This window comes from Crinia signifera, chromosome 7 (genome assembly GCF_055691185.1).
Source record: "Crinia signifera chromosome 7, ASM5569118v1, whole genome shotgun sequence".
NCBI classification, from domain to species: Eukaryota; Metazoa; Chordata; class Amphibia; order Anura; family Myobatrachidae; genus Crinia; species Crinia signifera.
In genome coordinates, this window is record NC_139223.1 from 775,482 (window position 1) to 799,802 (window position 24,321).

The 24,321-nt window shown below is 47.4% G+C and overlaps 1 protein-coding gene across 1 annotated transcript in view; it reads left to right on the forward strand.

The window, feature by feature from the left end:
- The window catches only part of SLC5A2 (solute carrier family 5 member 2), a 103,971-nt gene that overhangs the window by 26,867 nt on the left and 52,783 nt on the right, over positions 1-24,321 (forward strand). Inside the window, exons 3-6 of the mRNA XM_083152183.1 lie at positions 361-465; positions 14,630-14,689; positions 17,260-17,364; positions 22,764-22,869. Of these exons, the coding sequence (XP_083008309.1) occupies positions 361-465; positions 14,630-14,689; positions 17,260-17,364; positions 22,764-22,869 (376 nt within the window). The remainder of the gene's footprint in view (positions 1-360; positions 466-14,629; positions 14,690-17,259; positions 17,365-22,763; positions 22,870-24,321) is intronic.

The window sequence follows — 24,321 nt, forward strand, 5'->3', positions numbered from 1 at the left end:
CATTGTCTCCCACTGTACGTCATTGTCCTGTGCATGTCCTGCATTGTCTCCCACTGTACGTCATTGTCCTGTGCATGTCCTGCATTGTCTCCCACTGTACGTTATTGTCCTGTGCATGTCCTGCATTGTCTCCCACTGTACGTCATTGTCCTGTGCTTGTCCTGCATTGTCTCCCACTGTACGTCATTGTCCTGTGCATGTCCTGCATTGTCTCCCACTGTACGTCATTGTCTTGTTTTGATTATTTGTTTATATACTGTGTTAGGCGCAGCAGATCCCTTGTGGCGCATATAAGGAAATAAAAACATTAATGGTGTGAGACCAACACTCCCCTCTGTCTGACCATTATTTCTCTTGCAGGTTGGTGCTTCGCTCTTTGCCAGTAACATTGGAAGCGGGCACTTTGTGGGTCTGGCTGGCACAGGGGCAGCGAGTGGTCTTGCTGTGGCTGGATTTGAATGGAATGTAAGTAATAGTTGGTTTAGATAGAAGTGGGATGAAATGACGGCACGAATGTCCGGTATTATGGTGTAGCGGTAAATTTACTAACAGATCATTTTACAAACTGAACAAATCCAGAGATGTACAAAGCTGACGACTCTGACATCCATTGGGAATGACAGTGCATACTTTTGTGCACACGATAATGGAATGGGCAGATTTGCTGGCACTCAATTGAAAACGGACCGAAAACTGATGGAAATAACCCCAAACCCAACCAAATAATTAGAGATGAGCGCGTTCGGATTCAGGGAATTAACTACAGTTTTAACTACTACACTGCTGATAGTGACAACCTGCTGAGTCTGACTGTGTTCATGTAGTGTAGTGTAGTGTAGTGTGGTGGTACACTGACAGAGTCTGACTGTGTTCATGTAGTGTAGGGTGGTGGTACACTGACAGAGTCTGACTGTGTTCATGTAGTGTAGGGTGGTGGTACACTGACAGAGTCTGACTGTGTTCGTGTAGTGTAGTGTAGTGTGGTGGTACACTGACAGAGTCTGACTGTGTTCATGTAGTGTAGTGTAGTGTAGGGTGGTGGTACACTGACAGAGTCTGACTGTGTTCATGTAGTGTAGTGTAGTGTAGTGTGGTGGTACACTGACAGAGTCTGACTGTGTTCATGTAGTGTAGTGTAGGGTGGTGGTACACTGACAGAGTCTGACTGTGTTCGTGTAGTGTAGTGTAGTGTGGTGGTACACTGACAGAGTCTGACTGTGTTCATGTAGTGTAGTGTAGTGTAGGGTAGTGGTACACTGACAGAGTCTGACTGTGTTCATGTAGTGTAGTGTAGTGTAGGGTGGTGGTACACTGACAGAGTCTGACTGTGTTCATGTAGTGTAGTGTAGTGTAGTGTAGTGTAGGGTGGTGGTACACTGACAGAGTCTGACTGTGTTCGTGTAGTGTAGGGTGGTGGTACACTGACAGAGTCTGACTGTGTTCATGTAGTGTAGTGTAGTGTGGTGGTACACTGACAGAGTCTGACTGTGTTCATGTAGTGTAGTGTAGTGTAGGGTGGTGGTACACTGACAGAGTCTGACTGTGTTCATGTAGTGTAGTGTAGTGTAGTGTAGGGTAGTGGTACACTGACAGAGTCTGACTGTGTTCATGTAGTGTAGTGTAGTGTAGGGTGGTGGTACACTGACAGAGTCTGACTGTGTTCATGTAGTGTAGTGTAGGGTGGTGGTACACTGACAGAGTCTGACTGTGTTCATGTAGTGTAGTGTAGTGTAGGGTAGTGGTACACTGACAGAGTCTGACTGTGTTCATGTAGTGTAGTGTAGTGTAGGGTGGTGGTACACTGACAGAGTCTGACTGTGTTCATGTAGTGTAGTGTAGTGTAGTGTAGGGTGGTGGTACACTGACAGAGTCTGACTGTGTTCGTGTAGTGTAGTGTAGGGTGGTGGTACACTGACAGAGTCTGACTGTGTTCGTGTAGTGTAGTGTAGTGTGGTGGTACACTGACAGAGTCTGACTGTGTTCATGTAGTGTAGTGTAGTGTAGGGTGGTGGTACACTGACAGAGTCTGACTGTGTTCGTGTAGTGTAGTGTAGGGTGGTGGTACACTGACAGAGTCTGACTGTGTTCGTGTAGTGTAGTGTAGGGTGGTGGTACACTGACAGAGTCTGACTGTGTTCGTGTAGTGTAGTGTAGGGTGGTGGTACACTGACAGAGTCTGTGCTGTATATTATTTATCCCTGTCGTCTGTGCCTCATACAGATTGATTTACCTGTCCTCCAGTCGCTACCACCAACTAGTAACTTTGAACTACTAGGTGGCAGATACACAGTCACTCAGTGTAATGTACTGTACACTTCTTCTGTAGTCCAGTCCTGTGACTGTCTGTGGCACTACTAGTACTAGTAGTGTGACATTTTGTAGTAAGTTTAACCTGTAATATGTGCCTGTGCCTCATAGATTAATATTTAATAATCCCTTTAAATTATTATTTTTCTGTGTCTGCTGCTGTGTGACTGTTAGCTGGGACAGGGTACTACAAGTCTCACCTCACCTGTGTGCACGTCTTTGGTGGTTGTGAAGCCTGACCTTCCTATCACGGTACGGGAAGAGGTGGCACACCCTCGGCATGTGCTGGAAGGGTCACCCACAGTCCAGTTCCTGATTTTGAAGTTGTCAATGTTGTACACCAGGAGGAGGATATTGATGTAGCTGGTGCTGAGGGGGAAGTTGATGACGAGGAGCATGCTGCTGATGGTGTGTGGTTTGCTTAAATAAGGCACCGGGCGAGCCAGTTGTTGTCCGTGGGATGCAAAAGACCATCACCATGCCTGGGCAGAACACCAAAAACTCCACCTCTTTGGTCTGGAATTATTTTTATCCAGATCCGGACAACTGTCTCGCCATATGTAGCTTATGTAAAGCTGGAATAAGCAGGGGTAGGGAAGTTGGTCACCTAGGGACATCCTCGCTTATGCATCACCTGGAGTTAGTTCATAAGTCACTGTTTAGTTCGGAAACTGTGGCTAGGACGTAAGTAGTCCAGGGACACCGAAATCCCTTGTTGTATCCAAGCACCTGACCACACCAGCAAGTTACTCCTCGTCAATTTCCTCCTCCATCTGGATCAGAATTAGTCCTGCAGGCCATGTCACTGTCATGACTGAATCCACTTCCATCCGGGATTCCTCCGGAGGATCCTGCAGTGGTACGCCTACTACTGCTGCCGCTACTGCTGCCGCTGCTGCTGGGAGTCGGTCATCGTCCCAGAGGGGAAGTCGTAAAACCGATATGTCTTTCACTAAGCAATTGACCGCCCAACAGTCATTTCCCATGAGTATGAAGTACAACGGCAGTCATCCGATGGCGAAGCGGATAACTACAGCCTTGACAGCTATGTTGGTTTTAGATGTGAGTCCGGTGTCCGCCATCAGTGGAGTGGGATTTAGACGGTTGATGGAGGTATTGTGTTCCCGGTACCATATCCCACCTAGATCCACTTCATTAGGCAGGCGATACCGAGGATGTAGAGATACATCCGAAAACGTGTCCTCGGTGCCCTGAAAAATGCGGTTGTACTCACTGTCCACTTAACCACGGACATGTGGACAAGTGGTTCAGGGCAAACTAAGGACTATATGACTGTTACAGCCCACTGGGAAGATGCATTGCCTTCTGCAGCAGCAGCAGCAACATCTCTTGCACGCCAGCTCCTTCCAAGGCAGGCTACGCTGTGTATCACCGGTTTCAGTAAGAGGCACAATGCTGACAACCTCTTAGAGAAACTGAGGGAAATCATCTTGCAGTAGCTTACCCCACTTAGACTCTCCTGGGGATTTGTGGTGTCGGACAATGCCAGTAACATTGTGCGGGCATTACATATGTGCAATTTCCAGTACGTGCCATTTATTGCCCACACTATGAATTTGTTGGTGCAGCATTTCCATAATTACTGGACACTTTCGGCGTTCTGCCACTGCCTGCCGAAGGCTGGATCGGCAGCAAAAACTCCTCAACCTGCCCTGCCATCAGCTTTAACAAGAGGTGGTGACACGCTGGAACTCCACTCTCTATATGCTACAGAGGACGGAGGAGCAGCAAAAGGCCATTCAAGCCTACACGGCCACCTAGGACATAGGCAGAGGAGCAGGGATGCACCTGACTCAAGAGCAGTTTAGGCTGATTTCCCTGTTGTGCGAGGTTCTCCAGCCGTTTGAACTTGCCCCACATAAAGTCAGCTCTGATACTGCCAGCTTGAGTCAGGTGACCCACGAAGCGTACGCCGGCCGACCCAGCCGTGCGCACGTTCCTCCAGCAATTCCCTACCCCCCCTTTTTTTTGTGTTCTATGAAATGTATTTATTAGTCCTTTTCAGGACTCTAATGTATTAGCAGCCTCTTGTCACTAGTCACCCTAAGACCACGCCAGCAGCAGTACGAGCTGACAGTGGCACAGGGTTGGACTTAAAGACATACGGCAACTGAAATCCTGTTTGCGGCACTTGTCCCTAGGACAGGGAGTGCGCGCCGATAGCTACCTGTTATACGGAGAATGGACGGCTCCCCGCTAGCTGTACGCGACCATAGTATCAGGTCGACAGCACGGGGTTCTACCTAGTACCTGTGATACTATTGTTACCGTTACCACCAGCCTCTCCTTTTGGGGGAATCATTGCTTACCGTCCATATAGGGCAGGTTTAAGCTGTACTGGTTAAAGAGTCTTCCTGCGACCGCAACTATAAGCTATATTCTCAATAAACGGCGTAAGGAAATAACTCCACACCATCAGCTTAATTAATAACCCTAGCCCAGGTAGCAATGTATATCCGGGCATTGAATTGATTCACTAGCAGTAACCCATACATATAATAGAGGTGCTGCATCACCCTAAAAACCCGCTCTGTAAGCACTGATTTAATAGTGACCTCAGACGGAAAGGGGTAACCGATTAGTGATATTACTGCATTTCTGTGATAACACACAGCTCAATTGTATTATCTATATACAAATAATACAAACCGCACCACGCCAGATAAACTGGTAATTAATTGAGCTAATTAATTCAATCTCAACCAATTGAGTACCAAACACCGCATCAAAGTAGCTAACATACAGGCTGTTACATTTGTATATAGAACACAAACCTATTTAAGATTGACACACTTCTCTCCTCAAACAATTGTTCAAAGGTCAAGAAGGAGAAAGCTAGTAGTGTAATTGATAATATTGAATAGAGGGAATTTGCTCCAGGAACTCGCACGTGCCTTTTAATAGCACACTGTTTTCACTTGTGTTAATGTTATTTGTTGTTTGTCATATTTCGTGTTCTTCACTTTTAAAATAAAAATAATAAAAGGTAAATTTTATGACTCTTTTCTATAAATGGTGCACCACCATATGACAATCCATTCTCTTTTCTGTAAAGATTCCCCTAATTAGGCTGTTGCAGAAGCAGCTGGAGAAAGTGAAGGAGGAGCTAAAGCGTTGCAATTCCGCAAAGCATGTAGCTCTTGTGGATGAAGCCCTCCCTACACTTTGCCAGGATACGAGGGTGATCAGCCTGTTAAAGTCAGAGGAATACACTCTGGCTGGCAGACACAAGTCTACAAAGGTGCAAAGACCTGCTGGTCAGGAGATTATCATCTGAAGGGGACCGTGACACGGCCCCAGCTCCTCCTTCATTTTCTCCCACACCTGTGCCTGCAGGAAAACAGCTGAAATTTCTGACACAACCCACTGGTGGGGATGCAGGGCAGGCGGGAGCGAGTTTGGGCATCTGGTCCAGACGGAAGGACGTGCCAAGGATTGCTGACGTGTCTACTGTCGCTGCATTGGATGCTGTCACCATTGAAAACATGGTGGAGAATTACTTTGGTGACAGCATCTAAGTAGACCTGTCAGACAGTCCTTACCTGTACTGGCAGGAAAAAAGGCAGTTTGGAAGCCCCTGTACAAACTGGCTCTATTTTACCTGAGTTGTCCCCCCTTCAGTGTGTACTCCGAAAGAGTTTTTAGTGCAGCGGGGAACCTGGTCAGTGAGCGGTGTAGGAAGTTGCTTCAGCAAAATGTGGAGAAGATGATGTTCATCAAAATGAACAACAGAGGGACCTGTGATTGTGGAGTCCAGTGGTCTAATCTGTGAGGATGAGGAAGTACACGCTGAAGGGGGTGAGGAATCAGAGGACGAGGAGGACATTTTACCTCTATAAAGCCGGTTTGTGCAGGTAGAGGTGACTTGCTTATTTTTTTGTTGTGTGGCAGACCCTGTCGCTGAAATGATTGGTTTGTTAAAGTGTCCATGTCCTATTTATGCAACATAAGGATGGGTGGGAGGGCCCAAGGACAATTCCATCTTGCGCCTCTTTTATTTGCCATTATGTGCTTTTTTGGGCCTAGTTTTTCAACCTGCCATCCTGTCTGCCGCTGCAGTGCCACTCCTAGATGAGCCACGTGTTTGTGCCGTCCACTTGTGTGGCTTAGTATAGTTATCCAGCTACCTCGGTGCAACCTTTTGCCCTAAAAACAATAGTGTGAGGTGTTCAGAATAGACCGGAAATTTGTGGAAATTAATGATATTGAGGTTAATAATATGCGATTTTAGTAGTTTTTATGCTTTTTTAAATGTTTTTATTAAAACACCATTGAATACAGATTGTAAGATATTATTCGTAAGAATAGACAGTATGATAATTCACTAAAAAAAATATATTAAAACAAATAGGTTTCACAAAGTGTCCAAATTGCCATTTATCTCAGAGAACACATAAAGGTTTGACGGTTCCCTCGGCCATACCCCTCTTGTCCCAAAGGGCGTCCCAGGTTAAGGAAGCCAACAAAGGGGTCCATCTCTCAGCGCTGTCATGAGACAATATCAATGGGTGAATCCTCAGCAATTAATCTCATGATATACCATTGAGTGCCCTTAACCCCTTCAGTGGTCGTTTTTTTTGGGGGGAGCGCTCCCCACTGGGTGAGTTTTTTATGGGGAGCGCTCCCTTAAAAAAAACCCACCACTACCCCCCCCCCCCCCCCTGGGTCCGGGCAGCACCGCTGAACTGTCAATCAGCGGCTGCCCGGACCTGCGGCGCCGGGGACTTCTATTGAAAACCCGGAGGGGAGGGGGGAGGACAAGGGAGGAGGAGGCGATGCTGTAGAGGGGAGGGAGCCGGGCAGCGCGACGCTGCCTGAGATCAGAGTGAACTCAGCAGCGCTGCCCGGCTCCAAACAGTGGCAATCCCGAGAATTTTCCGGGCTTGCCAGGCTGGGCACTGAGGCACAGCCCGGAAAATTCTCGGGATTGCTCAAGATACAGACCCAAAACGCGTTTCCCGGTGCACATCCCTACAAATAATAGACTGTCTGGGCAGACAAGTAAGGGAGAACCGATCAATACAATCTGTGCTGCCCCCCTAGTGGTGGAACTCTGGGAGGCAATGTCATTTTCCATCGGGCTCCTGGCCTACATTGGCACTGACAGTATTGCTGCCACCGGGTCCCCGACAGGCATCGGCTCTCCCCATTCTGCCACCAGATCCTTGCCGGGCATCCACATATAGGCCCTTATTCAGATCTGTTCTCAAAATGGACAAAACCATGTGTGCACTGCAGGTGGGGCAGATGTAACATGTGCAGAGAGAGTTAGATTTGGGTGGGGTGTGTTGAAACTGATATCTATATTGCAGTGTGAAAATAATGCAGCCAGTATTTACCCTGCACAGAAACAAAGTAACTCACACAAATCTAACTCTCTCTGCACATGTTACATCTGCCCCACCGGCAGTGCACATGGTTTTGTCCATTTTTGAGAACAAATTTGTACTGCAATCAGATCTGAAGAAGGGCCATAGTCCTCCAGGCTCTACCCTGCTACCGCTGTGTCCCCACCAGCTCTCAAACCCGCTGCCGCTCTATATGTGGACACCTGGCTCTCTCCTAGGGATGGACATCGAATCGCAATGTTTCACTATACCATCGTTTATTTGTTTTGTTTGTCGCCATTGAATGGTAAACATTTAATGATCCGATGGTCCCGCCCTCCAGCCAGCCATGCTGCAGTGCTTCAGAACATGCGTGGCAGAGCTGAAGATGGTTGCACATGTGCGAAAAAGGCGCAACCATATAATATATCTATAGCTGCAAAACGCGACTGACCTGAATGTTGGGTCGATGTTGCGTCCCTCCTCCTGTGATCTGGAACCTGCCCCATCCAAACTTCTTTTAGGGTGTATGGAAATAAACGTCCCTCCTACCACCACCACCATTGTAAGGGAGACATCCTCCTACCACCATCACCATTGTAAGGGAGACATCCTACCACCACCATTGTAAGGGAGACATCCTACCACCACCACCACCACCATTGTAAGGGAGACATCCTACCACCACCATTGTAAGGGAGACATCCTACCACCATTGTGGGGAGACATCCTACCACCACCATTGTGGGGAGACATCCTACCACCATCACCATTGTGGGGAGACATCTTACCATCACCATTGTGGGGAGACATCCTACCACCACCACCACCATTGTGGGGAGACATCCTAAACCACCACCATTGTAAGGGAAACATCCTACCACCACCACCATTGTGGGGAGACATCTTACCACCATCACCATTGTGGGGAGACATCTTACCATCACCATTGTGGGGAGACATCCTGCCACCAACACCACCACCATTGTAAGGGAAACTTCCTATCACCATTGTAAGGAGACATCCTACCACCACCTGCATTGTGAGGAGACATCCTACCACCATCCCCCATGTGGGGAGACATCCCACCACCATTGTGAGGATACATCCTAACACCACCACTATTGCGGGGAGACATCCTACCACCACCCACAGTTTGGGGAGAGATCCTACCACCATCACCATTATAAGGGAAACATCCTATCACCACCACTATTGTGAGGAGACATCCTACCACCACCACCATTGTGGGGAGACATCCTAACACCACCATTGTAAGGAGACATCCTACCACCACCCCCATTGTGGCAAGACATTGTAACACCACCACCATTGTGGGGAAACATCCTATCACCACTTACCATTGTGGTGAGACATCCTAACACCACCACCATTGTGGGGAGACATCCTAACACCACCACCATTGTGGGGAGACATCCTAACGCCACCATCATTGTAAGGGAGACATCCTAACACCGCCACCACCATTGTAAGGGAGACATCCTAACACCACCCCCATTGTGGGGATACATTCTATCACCACCCCCATTGTGGGGAGACATCCTAACACCACTCCCATTGTGGGGAGACATCCTACCACCCCCATTGTGGGGAGACATCCTAACACCACCCCCATTGTGGGGAGACATCCTAACACCAACCCCGTTGTTGGGAGACATCCTAACACCACCCCCATTGTGGGGAGACATCCTACCACCACCACCATTGTAAGGGAAACATCCTATCACCACCACCACCATTGTAAGGGAAACATCCTTTCACCACCACCACCATTGTAAGGGAGACATCCTACCACCACCATTGTAAGGGAGACATCCTACCACCACCACCACCATTGTAAGGGAGACATCCTACCACCATTGTGAGGAGACATCCTACCACCACCACCATTGTGGGGAGACATCCTACCACCATCACCATTGTCGGGAGACCTCCTACCACCACCATTTTGGGGAGACATCCTAACACCACTACCACCACCATTGGAGAGATACAGCCATCATTCTAGCTATGGAAGAGAGCCCAGGTGTTTGCATCCTTACCTGTTTACCTGTGGTTGTACACCTGCAGAGGATGTTGCTGGGCTGGAGGGGTGTGACATAGAATCCCAATAGTGAGAATCCTACTCCTTACCTGCTTTCCAACCCTCCCTCCCTGCAGCCTAACCCTCACACTTCTTAATGTCTATAACATCCCCTCCCATCATCGTAAAATGTCTATAGTGTCTCTCCTTTCCTCCCCTGCATTCACCTCACTGGCATCAAACATCTGAGAACTTACATGGCCAGTGGTCACTGCAGTGCTGGCAGCTTGATCCATGTGATGCAGGCAGGAGGAGGGGCTGAAGGAGGGTGGGGGTTCCTCTTGAGGCCCAGGATATGCTGATTGGCTGCTGTTGCACACCTGCTGCCTGCATGACTTTCTGCAGTCACATCCTACTGAAATAGCAAAGGGGGTTGTTGCTGATTGGAGAAGCCAGGGAGCATGTGATGCAGCATGTGACTGCAGCCAAAGGTATTAAAGTATGGAGCAGTCCAGGGCAGCCTGCCCCATAGCCAGCATGTCACTGATAATTCTCCACCATTATCACATCTCTGAATCTTGAGCCAGTGACCAGTTGGATTCTCTACAAGCTTATCATATTCTACAATTGATTTTGCTACTTCAGAATTCTCTCTGATGACGTACATTCTGGTGAAGTCCTCTAAAAACCTCTCCGGTGACACTCCTATTGGCCTCATACATCTGACTGGGCTATCCCAAGTGGTTTTGTTTGTAGCTCGGTTGATTTTGGAAATGGCTCATGACTCCTTTTCCACACAATACAGTTTTCACATCTGGTTTTCTCTGGATTAGTCAGTGACATTCCTATAATGATCTCATTCTGGAACTTCTGAACACTGGTGTATTCAAGGTGACCAAATCCTCTATGCAAGAGTTCCTGTGACTGCAACTCAGTTGTTATCATTGTGGAATAATGCTGTGTATCAAGGATATACGATTGCTGACATCTTGTGTCTGCAGCTGTCGAGGTCCTTCTTTGGTATTGGTAAAAATACACTAAATGGGACAAAATCGTTTACTCTTAAATTGCACTATTATTTTGGACACAGTTGTGCCAGTACCCAATGTGAGGTTATCAGATTCACTGTAAATCTGTAATTACTATATTTTATTAGGTGTAGTAATTAATGTACTATTTTAGTCCGTCGGTACCCTCTTGTTCTCCATATACGTCTATATACTCCCTATATGTGTGTGTAGTTCCAGATCATATATTATTAGGCTGTATAATCCCACCTCAAATGTAATGTCTGTATTTCCCAGGACTTTATTCATGTAAGCATTGTACCATTGGCAATCTCCCCAGGGGGGTTTACAATTCTTTGTAAACCTCTGGGCTCTAGCAGACTTTGTGGAACCGGCCACCACAGGGGGTGATCAGCCCATAATGTAATCAGCCGATTATTGTTCCTGCTGTTTACATGAGGGGGATAGCTGAAGGACAATCACCACAGGGGGTGATCAAATTCCCCTACTATCAACAGGAAGGTTGTCCACAGGGGGTGACCACCACATAATGTAATCAGACTGTGTTTTATATCTTGGGTTGACTCTGCTATGCATATCTTGGCCACTTCCAGACTTTCTGGAACCGACCCCAGCAGGGGGCAGAAGCAGATGGGCAGCAGCAGTACCTGGGAGGGGGGATAAACCTGACTTGAATCCACCAATAGGGATTGAGTGCAAGCCCACTGATGGTATGGAGAAGCGTGGGAATTGGAAGTTTTTAAAATGACTCGCACACAAGCCAGGGAGAGAATTGATGGACTGTCCTGGACTAAGAGGTTATGCTCTGTCTAGGTATCGTGTGGACTTATATGCTATCACTGCTGTGTGGGCTAAGTGATAGTTTGCCCTGTGGAACTGATCTGGGACTGTGACTATACAAGGACTGTCGGTTTGGGCCTGCTACCTGAATATCTTTCTACTCTGCAATTTACCTTTGCCACTGTTTATTGTCTATTTGTGCGTGCTGTGGAAAATAAACCATATTTTGGTTTCATCTGCTCGGTGTCTGAGTGATTGAGGAACTCGTACCCTCACATTTGGTGGCAGCAGTGGGATCATTCAGACACCAACCATCGAGCACAGAAAGCACAGAGAACAGAGGATCAGACCATATGTAAGGAAACGGAAAATGCAATAAGGTGATGTTCAGCAAGTGAGCAGGTGTCAGTCCTGTGAAAGGGAAAATGTTTCCAAGGAAAGAAAATCGATGCCTCAAGACCCCTGTAGCAGAGGAGCTCAGGGATGGAGGTTCTTCAGTGTATCGGCAGGCTGGGAAGCCGGATCTGTTATTTATTGTCAGGAAAATGCAGTATATCTGGAAGTACTGGGAAGACGCTCAGCAGATGGTCAGCGGGTGGAGAGTATCCAGCATACAGGACAAAGTGTGTTACCTGGGGGATGCATTCCTGCACTGTAAAGGTGAGGCCACTTCTTGGAATCTGCTAGGAGAGCCAGAGTTTGTAGAATTTACAGAGGAAGTGATTGCTACAGTTACCCAGATGCTACAAAGAGGACAATATTCTGAGGCTGAAGGACAAGTCCAGAATAAATTGATGCCCCAGATAGAACCAGAGGAAAGGTCTAGAAGGGGGCTACTGCAATCTGGGCAGACAACCGAGGGGTCTGCCACAGAATTAATTGTTACCGCAAGAGAAGGGTCGTTGTCAGGGGGGCCCCTAACTGCCCTTGAAGAAATGAGTATGGAGGAGCTGATAGCAGAAGGTCAGCTGCGAGGTATACCCATCCAATCCTGCACTCGCGGGGAAATCCTTCAGCAGATCCTTCACGATCAGGGAGATCCTACAAATGCATTTGCTGATTATCGAGCCTGGATCCTCCATTTCGGTGCCCAGTTGAGTGTGTGGGAACAATTGCAGTGTCTGGAGGAGTGCTTCGTGGTGGCAGAGGAAGAGGCGATTGATCGGGGGCTCCTGGATACCCCAGCATGGCAAGATCAGTGTCGCAGGGGGCGTGATGAAAGGCACCGTTTGCAATTGCTTCTCCCCCATCCTAGGGAGGAGCTGCACTACTGCTTCCCTTTTGCTGAGGTGGGAGATGCAGAGCTATTATCCTGCTGCCAGGGGATCTATGAGGACTGCGTCCAAGAAGAGATCGCCGTGGTTAGAGGAGTATCCGACAACATCCAGGCCACCAGCCCACCAGTCACAGATGACGTCGTGTTTCGGGCTGCCCAGCATACTCAGCTGGGGAAGGAGGCTATCGCGGAGAAGGAGGTGTGCGCAGAAGTAGCTGCAGGTGAGCATCTGGCTTTTAAGGGGACAGAGCTGACACAGCCTGTCCTGCAGCCACCAGCGGAATTGTTTGTGATGGAGGGTCCCTCCTCAGCCCTGGACATTGAGACCAAATGCTGGACTGAAATGTGCCATGCCCCTAGTTTGGGTTTGGGGGAGGAAGGACATGACGGGGTGGTGGAAGTGCCAGGGCCAGAGCCCCTATATTGGCCTGCTGTTTGGCCCCTGTTCCTTGGGCAAGAGGGGGAGGTGGAAAGTGGTCCCTGCCCCATTGTGCCCGAGGCAAAAGTATTAGTAGGTTACAATGTTGCAGAGGGGGGGTACCCAGAATCCGAAGAAGAGGAATCGCTACATCCCTTGTTAGTTCCAATGTATGACTTAGACTGTAATCATGCCCTTGCTGGTTCTGCAAACCAGCCGCCTTTTACAAGATGGGTTTGGTATGATGTCACCCTGTGGGACTCAGGTGGTAAATCCAAACCCCAGATTCTCTGCTCTGCATCCCGCTATTCCAGGTTGTTATTGGTTCCAGAACAGCTTGGTACCGGGACTACAATAGTAGGGGAAGGAATGTGAGGTTATCAGATTCACTGTAAATCTGTAATTACTATATTTTATTAGGTGTAGTAATTAATGTACTATTTTAGTCCGTCGGTACCCTCTTGTTCTCCATATACGTCTATATACTCCCTATATGTGTGTGTAGTTCCAGATCATATATTATTAGGCTGTATAATCCCACCTCAAATGTAATGTCTGTATTTCCCAGGACTTTATTCATGTAAGCATTGTACCATTGGCAATCTCCACAGGGGGTGATCGAATCCCCCTACTATCAACAGGAAGGTTGTCCACAGGGGGTGATCAGCCCATAATGTAATCAGCCGATTATTGTTCCTGCTGTTTACATGAGGGGGATAGCTGAAGGACAATCACCACAGGGGGTGATCAAATTCCCCTACTATCAACAGGAGGGTTGTCCACAGGGGGTGACCACCACATAATGTAATCAGACTGTGTTTTATATCTTGGGTTGACTCTGCTATGCATATCTTGGCCACTTCCAGACTTTCTGGAACCGACCCCAGCAGGGGGCAGAAGCAGATGGGCAGCAGCAGTACCTGGGAGGGGGGATAAACCTGACTTGAATCCACCAATAGGGATTGAGTGCAAGCCCACTGATGGTATGGAGAAGCGTGGGAATTGGAAGTTTTTAAAATGACTCGCACACAAGCCAGGGAGAGAATTGATGGACTGTCCTGGACTAAGAGGTTATGCTCTGTCTAGGTATCGTGTGGACTTATATGCTATCACTGCGGTGTGGGATAAGTGATAGTTTGCCCTGTGGAACTGATCTGGGACTGTGACTATACAAGGACTGTCTGTTTGGGCCTGCTACCTGAATATCTTTCTACTCTGCAATTTACCTTTGCCACTGTTTATTGTCTATTTGTGCGTGCTGTGGAAAATAAACCATATTTTGGTTTCATCTGCTCGGTGTCTGAGTGATTGAGGAACTCGTACCCTCACACCCAGCACATATTACCATGTTTCAGAATGATATAATAGCACCATGCTTACATCATACACTTCTATTGCTTACTGTATCTCCCGGTCTCTCTCTTCCAGGCTCTCTTTGTGGTATTACTCATGGGTTGGATTTTTGTTCCTGTTTATCTGACAGCTGAGGTAAGAAGAAAATAAAACATTAACATAGATATTAAGCAGCTCATAGAGATAAATGAATGGGTACTTGTTTAGTTTCACAGCAGCAGCGTCTGTGTCCTCTTGCGGGGCTCGCTTCGCTCGTCCACGCTACGGGCTCGGTGGCTCGCTATGCTCACCACGCTATCTAAAATCAATTCCATGCCATCGTGGTTAGTGGGGGTATGAACCAATTCACGTTGGCGTGGACTTTATTTTAGATAGTTTTCCGAGCGCTGAACCTGGAAGTAGCGGGCGGCCATGCTGCCGCCGTGAAACTAAACAAGAACCAATGAATGTTCTCCAGCAGTCACATACAAATAGATGAATGTGGAGGATCTACAGGGGTGGCACTGGTTGCAGAAGGTTCTGCAGGAGTAGCACAGAGAAAGGAAAGAAGGTTTTTTGATAGTGACATACATAGAGGGGGAGGATATACAGGAGTGCCACAGATTGGGGAAGATTATCCAGAGTGGCACAGAGAAAGAGAAGGTAAAGGATCTCCCAGAATACTCCAGACTGCAAAAGGTTCCCCAGGGGTGACACAGAGAGGCAGATGGTGAGGATCGCCATCTATGGCACAGACTGAGGAAGGTTCTCCTTGGGGGGAGGGGGGGGGGTACAAAGAGGCAGCTGGGGAGGATCTCCTTGAATACTTTAGACTACAAAGGGTTCTCCAGGGGTGACACACAGAGAGGCAGATGGTGAGGATCTCCAGCTATGGCACAGACTGAGGAAGGTTCTCCTTGGGGGGGGTTCAAAGAGGCAGCTGGGGAGGATCTCCTTGAATACTTTAGACTACAAAGGGTTCTCCAGGGGTGACACACAGAGAGGCAGATGGTGAGGATCTCCAGCTATGGCACAGACTGAGGAAGGTTCTCCTTGGGGGGGTTCAAAGAGGCAGCTGGGGAGGATCTCCTTGAATACTTTAGACTACAAAGGGTTCTCCAGGGGTGACACACAGAGAGGCAGATGGTGAGGATCTCCAGCTATGGCACAGACTAAGGAAGGTTCTCCATGGGGGGCACGCACAGAAAGGGAGATGGGGAGGATCTCCAGCACAGACTGAGCAAGGTTCTCCATGGGGAGGACACACAGAGGCAGCTGGGGAGGATATCCTGGAATACTTTATACTGCGAAAGGTTCTCCAGGGGAGACACACAGAGAGGAAGCAGGTGAGGATCTCCAGCTATGGCACAGACTAAGGAAGGTTCTCCATGGGGGGACACACACACACACAGAGGCAAATGGTGAGGATCTCCAGCACGGACTGAGGAAGGTTCTCCAGGGGGGCCACAAAGAGGGAGTTGGTGAGAATCTCCAACTATGGCACAGATTGAGGAAGGTTCTCCAGGGGGCCACATAGAGGGATCTGGTGAGAATCTCTAGCTATGGCACAGACTGAGGAAGGTTCTCTATGGGAGACACACAGAGAGAGGTAGATGGGGAGGATCTCCAGCACAGACTGAGGAAGGTTCTCAAGGGGGGCCACAGAGAAGGGAGTTGGTGAGGATCTCCACCAATGGCACAGACTGGGAAAGGTTCTCCAGGGGACAGAGAGAGAGATGGTGAGGTTCTCCACCAATGGCACAGACTAGGAAAGGTTCTCCAGGAGGGACACCGAGAGGGAGATGATGAGCATCACCATCACAGACTGAGAAAGGGTCTCCAAGGGGGAAAACACAGAGAAGGGGATTTTGCGGATCTCCACCTACTGTACGACACAGACTGGGAAAGGTTATCCAGGGAAGTCACACAGAAAGGGAGATGGTGAGGATCTTGATGCTATGGACCAGTCTGAGGAAGATTCTCCACGGTAGACACACAGAGAGGGAGATTGTGAGGATCTCCAGCACAGGCTGAGGAAGGTTCTCCAGGGGAGAGACCCACAAAGAGGGAGTTGGTGCGGATCTCCAGCTATGGCACAGACTTAAGTTCTCCAGGGGGCCACAGAGAGGGAGATGGTGAGGATCTCCACCAATGGCACAGACTGGGGAGGGAGGGAGAGAGAGAGGGAGAGAGAGAGAGGGAGAGAGAGAGAGGGAGAGAGAGAGAGAGAGGGAGAGAGAGAGAGAGAGAGAGAGAGAGAGAGAGAGAGGGAGAGAGAGAGAGGGAGAGAGAGAGAGAGAGGGAGAGAGAGAGAGGGAGAGAGAGAGAGAGAGGGAGAGAGAGAGAGGGAGAGAGAGAGAGAGAGAATGAATCTTCACCAATGACACAGACTGAGGAGGGTTATCCAGAGATAGCACAGTCTGAGGAAGATTCTCCACGACAGACACACAGAGAGGGAGATTGTGAGGATCTCCAGCACAGACTGAGGAAGGTTCTCCAGGGGAGACACACAGAGAGGTAGATGGTGATGAACTCCAACAGTGGCACAGACTGATCAAGGTTCCCCATAAGCGCATACGCAGTAGAGATAAAGGAGCGGGGGGGGGGGGGTTGCCTCCTATTACAGAACATAGGATGGGGTCACATGGAGGGGGAGCATCAATATATAGATATATTATTAGGCTCATTCTCAGAGTCTATCATTAAAGTTCTGTTCCTCCGAACAGGTAATGACTATGCCGGAGTACTTGAAGAAACGCTTTGGAGGGCAACGAATCCAGCTATATCTATCTGTACTATCATTAGCCATGTATATATTTACTAAAATATCTGTAAGTATGCTGCATGTGCTGCCTTTACTGCTCTTCTCCCAGAACATCTCTGTATTAAGATGGTGTGTGTGTGTGTGTGTGTGTGTGTGTGTGTGTGTGTGTGTGTGTGAGATTTTTAATATATATATATATATATATATATATCCAGGAAATGGGATGACACTCTCTAATAGGAACCATATATATATGGGGAAGTAAAATCTGAAATGCCTTTATTTAAATTCTAGAAGTTTAGGTGGTAAAATGGGGGAGCCCGAGACCCTTTTGTCGGAAAAAGACTTTGCTATCTACGTGGTGGTATAACGGAAATGGGTGGGATGGGATGATTTACATGAGTGGGAGGCTAACTTAGAGGGTTATAGTCTGTTTAAAATAAAAGCAGAATAGGTAGAAGGGAAGGGAATGTGTTCTTATATGTTAAAACTTCTCTGAAACCTCGTCAAAGGGAGGATACACCCATGGGAACAGGGGAGTTGGTAGAATCTATATGGGTGGTAATTATAGGTAATAATAGGAATGCGAAAAAAAGTAGTACATGCTATAAGCCACCGAACATTCATGCGGAAGGGGAAAGGGACCTCCTAATTATCAATTCCGATATTTAATATGACCAAAGAACAATAAGTGAAAAGCGTAGGTTACGTACTTTTTCCGTAACTTGCGTACCCTTTATTCCTAGCTACATGCGAACAAAGCGTAGCGTACCTTTACCGTGTATTGTACACGCTTGAATCAATGCATTAATAGGAGATCCCTTCGCAGTACTTTGTCTCTAATCTGCGAATACACTTTTAAGGACAATGTCCGTAATACACCTTATCGCTAGATGCGAATAATTTAGACGAGACCACGATATAACAAGTGAGGAGATAGATTCTCCGTAAATAGTGTATTTAGTCCCTAATGGACAAAAGGGGATTACAGAAATAAGAAAATACAGGGTAACACGTGATACAATTATCTAACAATAATAATACAATTCAAACTCTACTGGGGAAAGAAAACAGGCACAGGATACAATCAGCCAACAATACAATAAATGCAACCGTTTACCGTCTCAAATATGTGCAGCGCAGTCCGGTCGGAGCTCACTATATTCAGATTGAACTATAGCCCGGTCAATGGTGAGGGATAGAAGCAGTGCCGAAGTGACCGAGGCCGCCCAGGGTTAGCTATCTTATAGGGTCAGAAGGGGGAGGTCAAAGGCCATTCCTATTGGTCAGGGTTCGAATGTCCAGTCCTCAGTGATTGGGGCAAAGTATTACACCTGGTTTGGATAGGTGCAGGGTGAGTGAACTTTGGAGTCCTTTTGTGTGTTGGCATCGTCGTCGGTCGTAAATAGCAACAAGAACCGGTTATATCTAGATTCTTTTGTCACACACATTTTAACAGAAATAGTCCTTGAAATATAGATTTTGTCTGTAATTATCGGACCATATGAGTTGCAAGAACTTCGCAACGACCGGAGTACTGCGCATGAGAAACGGAACGTAACGGTACCAAACATTATACAGACGGAAGTATGTAATGCTGATTAAACTATGTGTAGTGCTCTAAATCTTTAATTAACTATATTTTATTTGGTGTAAGTATGGTATTATGAATTTATGTGTAATAGTATGGCTGCGCTTCTGGTCCACTTTGTCACACAGACTCGGGTATATATACTTTATTTGCGCAACTCTGCGAACCACAATGGCGGCCATACTATCCTAAAATGTGTGTGCAACTCGACTTTAACATATTACAGATAGAAAAAGCAGCCAGACTAGGGGACGTTGGTATTACCCAGACATCATTTGCGAAGATATGACATGTAATGCAGCCAAGGGAAATGCTTTTTTGGAAACCTTAAATAATCTGTATCTATCTCAGTTTATCGAGAAGCCAACTAGAAATAACAACATCCTGGACCCTCTAATAAGTAAAAATGGGGACATTCTCCCTAACATAACCATAAGGGAGACATTGGGGAACAGTGATCATAATATAATCACGTTTGATTTGAATTTTACCAAAGAAAGGTATACAGGCGGGATCCATGCTTTAGACTTTAGAAAGGCTAGCTTTGAGAAGTTTGAGGAAGCCTTAAAAGGCACAGACTTGATTATGCTATTCATATATTAATACCACAGAAAGATGGGAAACGTTTAAGAATATACTGTGTGATGGCACTAATCATTTTATACCTAAATTTAACAAATGAAACAAGAGGAAACGTAATCCAATGTGGCTTAATAATAAGGTCAAAGTTGAGATGGTAGAGAAAAAAAGGGCTTTTAATACATACAAGCAGGAGGGGTCAGTGGAATCATTTGCCATATATAAGGAATGTTATAAGAAGTGTAAAAACATCATCGAGGGGGGAAAATTAGAAACTGAAAGGAAAATAGCCTCAGATAGCAAATCAATTCCAAAGATATTCTACAGCTATATACATGGGAAACGGCTAAGGAAAGAGAATATTGGCCCATTAAAAAACAAGAATGGTATCCTGATTATGGAGGAGGAAGAGAGTAAATGATATTTACAAGGGAAGATTCCTCAGACGTTTTTCAACAGGGAGAAGCATAGCCCTTGATAATTCCCCAATTTTATGTTTAAGTGAAGAAGTAGTTAAAAATATATTACTTGGTCTGAATGTTAACAAATCACCAGGTCCGGATGAAATGTATCCGAGGTTGCTAAGGTAACGGAGCTCTGTACTAGCGCTACCATTATTCCTGATCTCCAAGGAAGCATCAGGGATGATACCGAGGGACTGGCGTTCAGCGAATGTTGTACCAATACTGAAGCAGGGTAGTAAAACAAACCCGGCAAACTATAGACAGGTCAGCCTAACATCCATTGTGGGGGAAATATTATAGGATAGTTAGAGATGGCATCCAAAATGTCCTAGCACACAACAAGGTGATAAGTAAGGAACAGCATGGGTTTGTTAAAAATAGATCATGCCGAACAAACCTAATTAGTTTCTATGAAGGGCAGTGCCAGATTTGTGCCTAGGCCCGTGAGGCATGGGCCTCAGGGCAGCACCACTTAAGGGCGGCAGGCAGGCTGACATTCTGTTAAATGGAAGCATGACAGAGCAGGTGGGCAGCGGCGTATGACGAGCGGTGCTGCTGCTGCCGACCTGATTTATCATATGTCGGCAGCAGCGCCGCTGGTCAGCCACCGCTGCCCACCTGCTTTGCCATGCACATTACAATACCGGTTATCTGCAGGGTCCGACTCCGACGGTCCTCCTGCGCGTCCAGGAATTGGCTCAGGCTCACTGCCACCTGCACCCATTGGCTACCCTATACACACAACCTATTGGCTGCTGTGTATCCAATGGGTGGGTACAGCAGATGAGCTGAGTGGCGCACAGTTCCCTGTGCTCAGTCAGTCACAGTGTGAGACTGTGAGAGAGACTGACTGAGCCTGCTAATAAAGAACCTCCAACTCCCGGACTCCCTCCCTCCGGGTCCTCCGTACAGTGAGCAGTGCAGGCAGCTTAAAAAAATATTAAGGTGGGCTACAGTTAATAAGTATTACATTAAAATAGTTGTGCCTAGGGGTGGCCTGATCCCTAAATTCACCCCTGATGAAGGGGTCAGCAAGAATGTGGACCTAGGGAATCAGTAATTCTCCTTGATTTTGCTAATGCGTTTGGCACGGTCCCGCATAAAAGGTTGTTGATTAAAGTTGCCAACCTGGGGGTAGGGGAAGGCATCTGTAATTGGATAAAATATTGGTTATACGATCAGGAACAGAGAGAAGTGGGCAATTCTCGATTTGGAGGAGGGTGGAAAGCAGTGTACCACAAGGATCAGTATTGGGTCCCACCTTGTTTAATATATTCATAAACGATATAGGTGATGGCCTGCAAAGTAATATTGCAATATTCGCAGATGACACAAAACTGAGTAAGGTAATTAACCTGGGTCGTTTTTTCAGAGGAAAAATTTGCCGTTAGCCCGGATAAATGCCATATTCGCTGTAAACTACGGCGAATCTGGGGCATTGAATACTGGCCTGAGAGGGGATATGATTACTATGTTCTAATATAGGATTGAAAATCACAAGGAGCTGGGAGATGACTTATTCAGTAACAAGACTTTACTGAGGACATGAGGGGCATGCACTAAGGATGAGGAAATAAAATTTCGGACTGAATTGAGGAGGGGATATTTCACCATAAGAGCGGTTAAGTTCATGAATTCTTTGCCAGAATATGTGGTAACAGCAAGCACGGTAAATGAGTTTAAAGTAATACTGGATACATTTCTTGCTACAAAGGGAATCATATAGTTACGACCTAGCCTAGGAACGACTAGACTAGTTATATGGGTTGAATTTGATGGACTGAGGTCTCTTTTCAATCCTAAATGACTGTGTTACTAATGATGCGATTAGCAGCAATAAGAACTGATGATTACTGGGTGTAATATCTATGCCCCATACAGAGATAAAAGGTTCCACTGCCCTGGGATCAACCTCAAACACATTAGGAGGCACATACCCTCCAACATGACCCATTCCATTAGGCACAAAATGCTCTGTTTCTGGACTTCTTTCTTAATTGATAATTGCAGTCACCTGTGTTGAACTTGTTCAGTGATGAGAACAGTGTTCCACCACTGGTGAAGGCAATCCTATATTAAGGAAAAAGTCCAGAATCAGAGCATTTTGTACCTAATGGGATGGGTCATGTTGGAGGGTATGGAGGCATTGTTGATAATGGGAGGGATAGCAACATGGTCTAAATCCTACCAGCCTAAAGGACCACTGATGTCACAAGCGCATGATATGTGACAGCAGGGGGAGGAGCAAGGTCCAGACATGGGACCCCAAATGAACCCTTATGGGCTCCATTCCATCGCCACACTTCAGACACGCTTACTAAAGGCAGCTGCCCCTATGCACTCTCTCACAAAACAACTGCCCCCCTGCTCTTGCTCACACACCAACAACTGCCCCCATGCTCGCTCACGCACACACACCAACAACTGCCCCCATTCTCTTGCTCATACACCAACAACTGCCCCATGCACTCGCTCACACACCGACAAATCCCCCCCCCCCCCCATGCTCTCACTCGCACACATGAATATTTCCCCCCAGGCTCTCGCTCACACCCCGACATCCGGCCTCCATGGGCTCCCTTCCCTCGCCATGCTTCAGGCACAGTTACTAAAGGCAGCTACCCTCATGCTCTTGCTCACTCCCCAACAGCCAATCTCATGCACACAAGTAGAACCACAAACATTGGGGGGGGAGGAAGTTGCTGAGAGATGATAGGATTGTGGTGTCTTGGCTGGATCAAGCTGAGGCTATGATTGGGGACACAGCCATAGTGCTTCTATAAATGTATGCTCCAGTCACACTGGATCCTTACAGCCTCTTGTTTCCATCAGGTGGACATGTTTTCTGGGGCAGTCTTTATACAGGTGGCATTGGGCTGGAATATATATGTGTCTGTTATAGCCCTGCTGGTGATCACCACCATATACACTGTGACAGGTAAGCAGCTTAGCTACACGCTGGGTGTAATTGGGAATGTCACTTCTGTCTCCTCTTCCCAATCTGGCCTCTTAAATGGATTAAATACCTCGCACACCCATGATGTGGAGGTCTCTGTGTATGTGGCACCAGTGGTGTAGCTGGGGTGAGAGCAAGTGGAGTGGCTGATACCACTGCCGGTTATTAGAGTGCATACTGTATCTAGCACTGGTGGTGATGGCATGATATTGTCTGTCAGGAAAGACCAAGAGAAGAGAGAACAAGGCAGACAGAGGAGGGAAAGCACAATACAAGTGGAAGTTGGTGAGCAGGACAGTATGGAACCAAGAAATGAGTGCGGAACAGTATGTAACCTTGAGAGTAAGATGTGTGGGACAGTTTGGAACCTAGGGATGAAGATGTGCTGGACAGTATGTGTGACCTGGATGCCTGCCCTGTGCTCTAGCTATGCCCTTCGGGTCCACAGATGGCAGTTCCTGGTCTCACAGGACCTGGCCAAACAGGGATTCCCTATTACCATCAGTAACCACCTGTTAATGACTCCACCCACTACATAGTGGGTGGGGATATCGCTGCCACCACCAGACTCCTACCACATGGCATCCGGAACCACGGATATGATTTTTCCAAACCGTTCAGTGATGTGGCGTCCATTTTGTTTATGAGGGACGGGATCTCTGGCCACACTCCCCTCCATTCAAGTGGGAAACCAGAGGGCCATGTCCCAATGATTTGACTCAGTCTCTTCAGTCAAAGGGGACAGACCTGGGGGCTTTGGCTCCAGCCGAGACAGTTCCTCCAAATTGTAGTGGGCCTTTTCTTGTTGGTACCGAATATCCACACAATCACCATAATGTCCAAGTCCAAGGCTCCACCACAACAGTCTGCTTCCACCAAGGTAGGTTGCAAACCTTTAACTGGTGGGGGATCCTTCACCACTCTGGGGTACCATTTGCCCCAACAGTGACAAAGCTGGTCCGCTGCACACACAATTGCCACCCAGTGTGTCCAAATTGTGGCATACCCCACCTCCCACCATAGTAGTATCCTGCTCACACAAGCCACAGGGTGCTCCTGCCCATATGGCTCCTCCTGGCTCAGTACTGCTCCCAGTCCAATAGTTCGTACCACAAGGTCTGGTAATAAGTATGCGTCATCAGCACTGGAGCTGGTACCAGAGCCTCCGTCAGCAACTGGAATGCCAACTCACAAGCAGGTGTACAGTCCACTGTCTTGGGAAGACCCTTACACTCCTGTAAGCTATGTCACTAGAGTCAGGGACTACTGGGCTGGTTGATACTGTGGTTGGCTGTGCTGGCAGTTGTCTGGCCACTGCAGTCTGTTCCTCTGGGCTGGGCTGGGCTGTGCTGATGTCGATGGTAAGGACTGTAGTCTGGCAGCTTGACTTCAGGTGACAGCATTAGCAAACATATTAACGATTCCACCATCAAG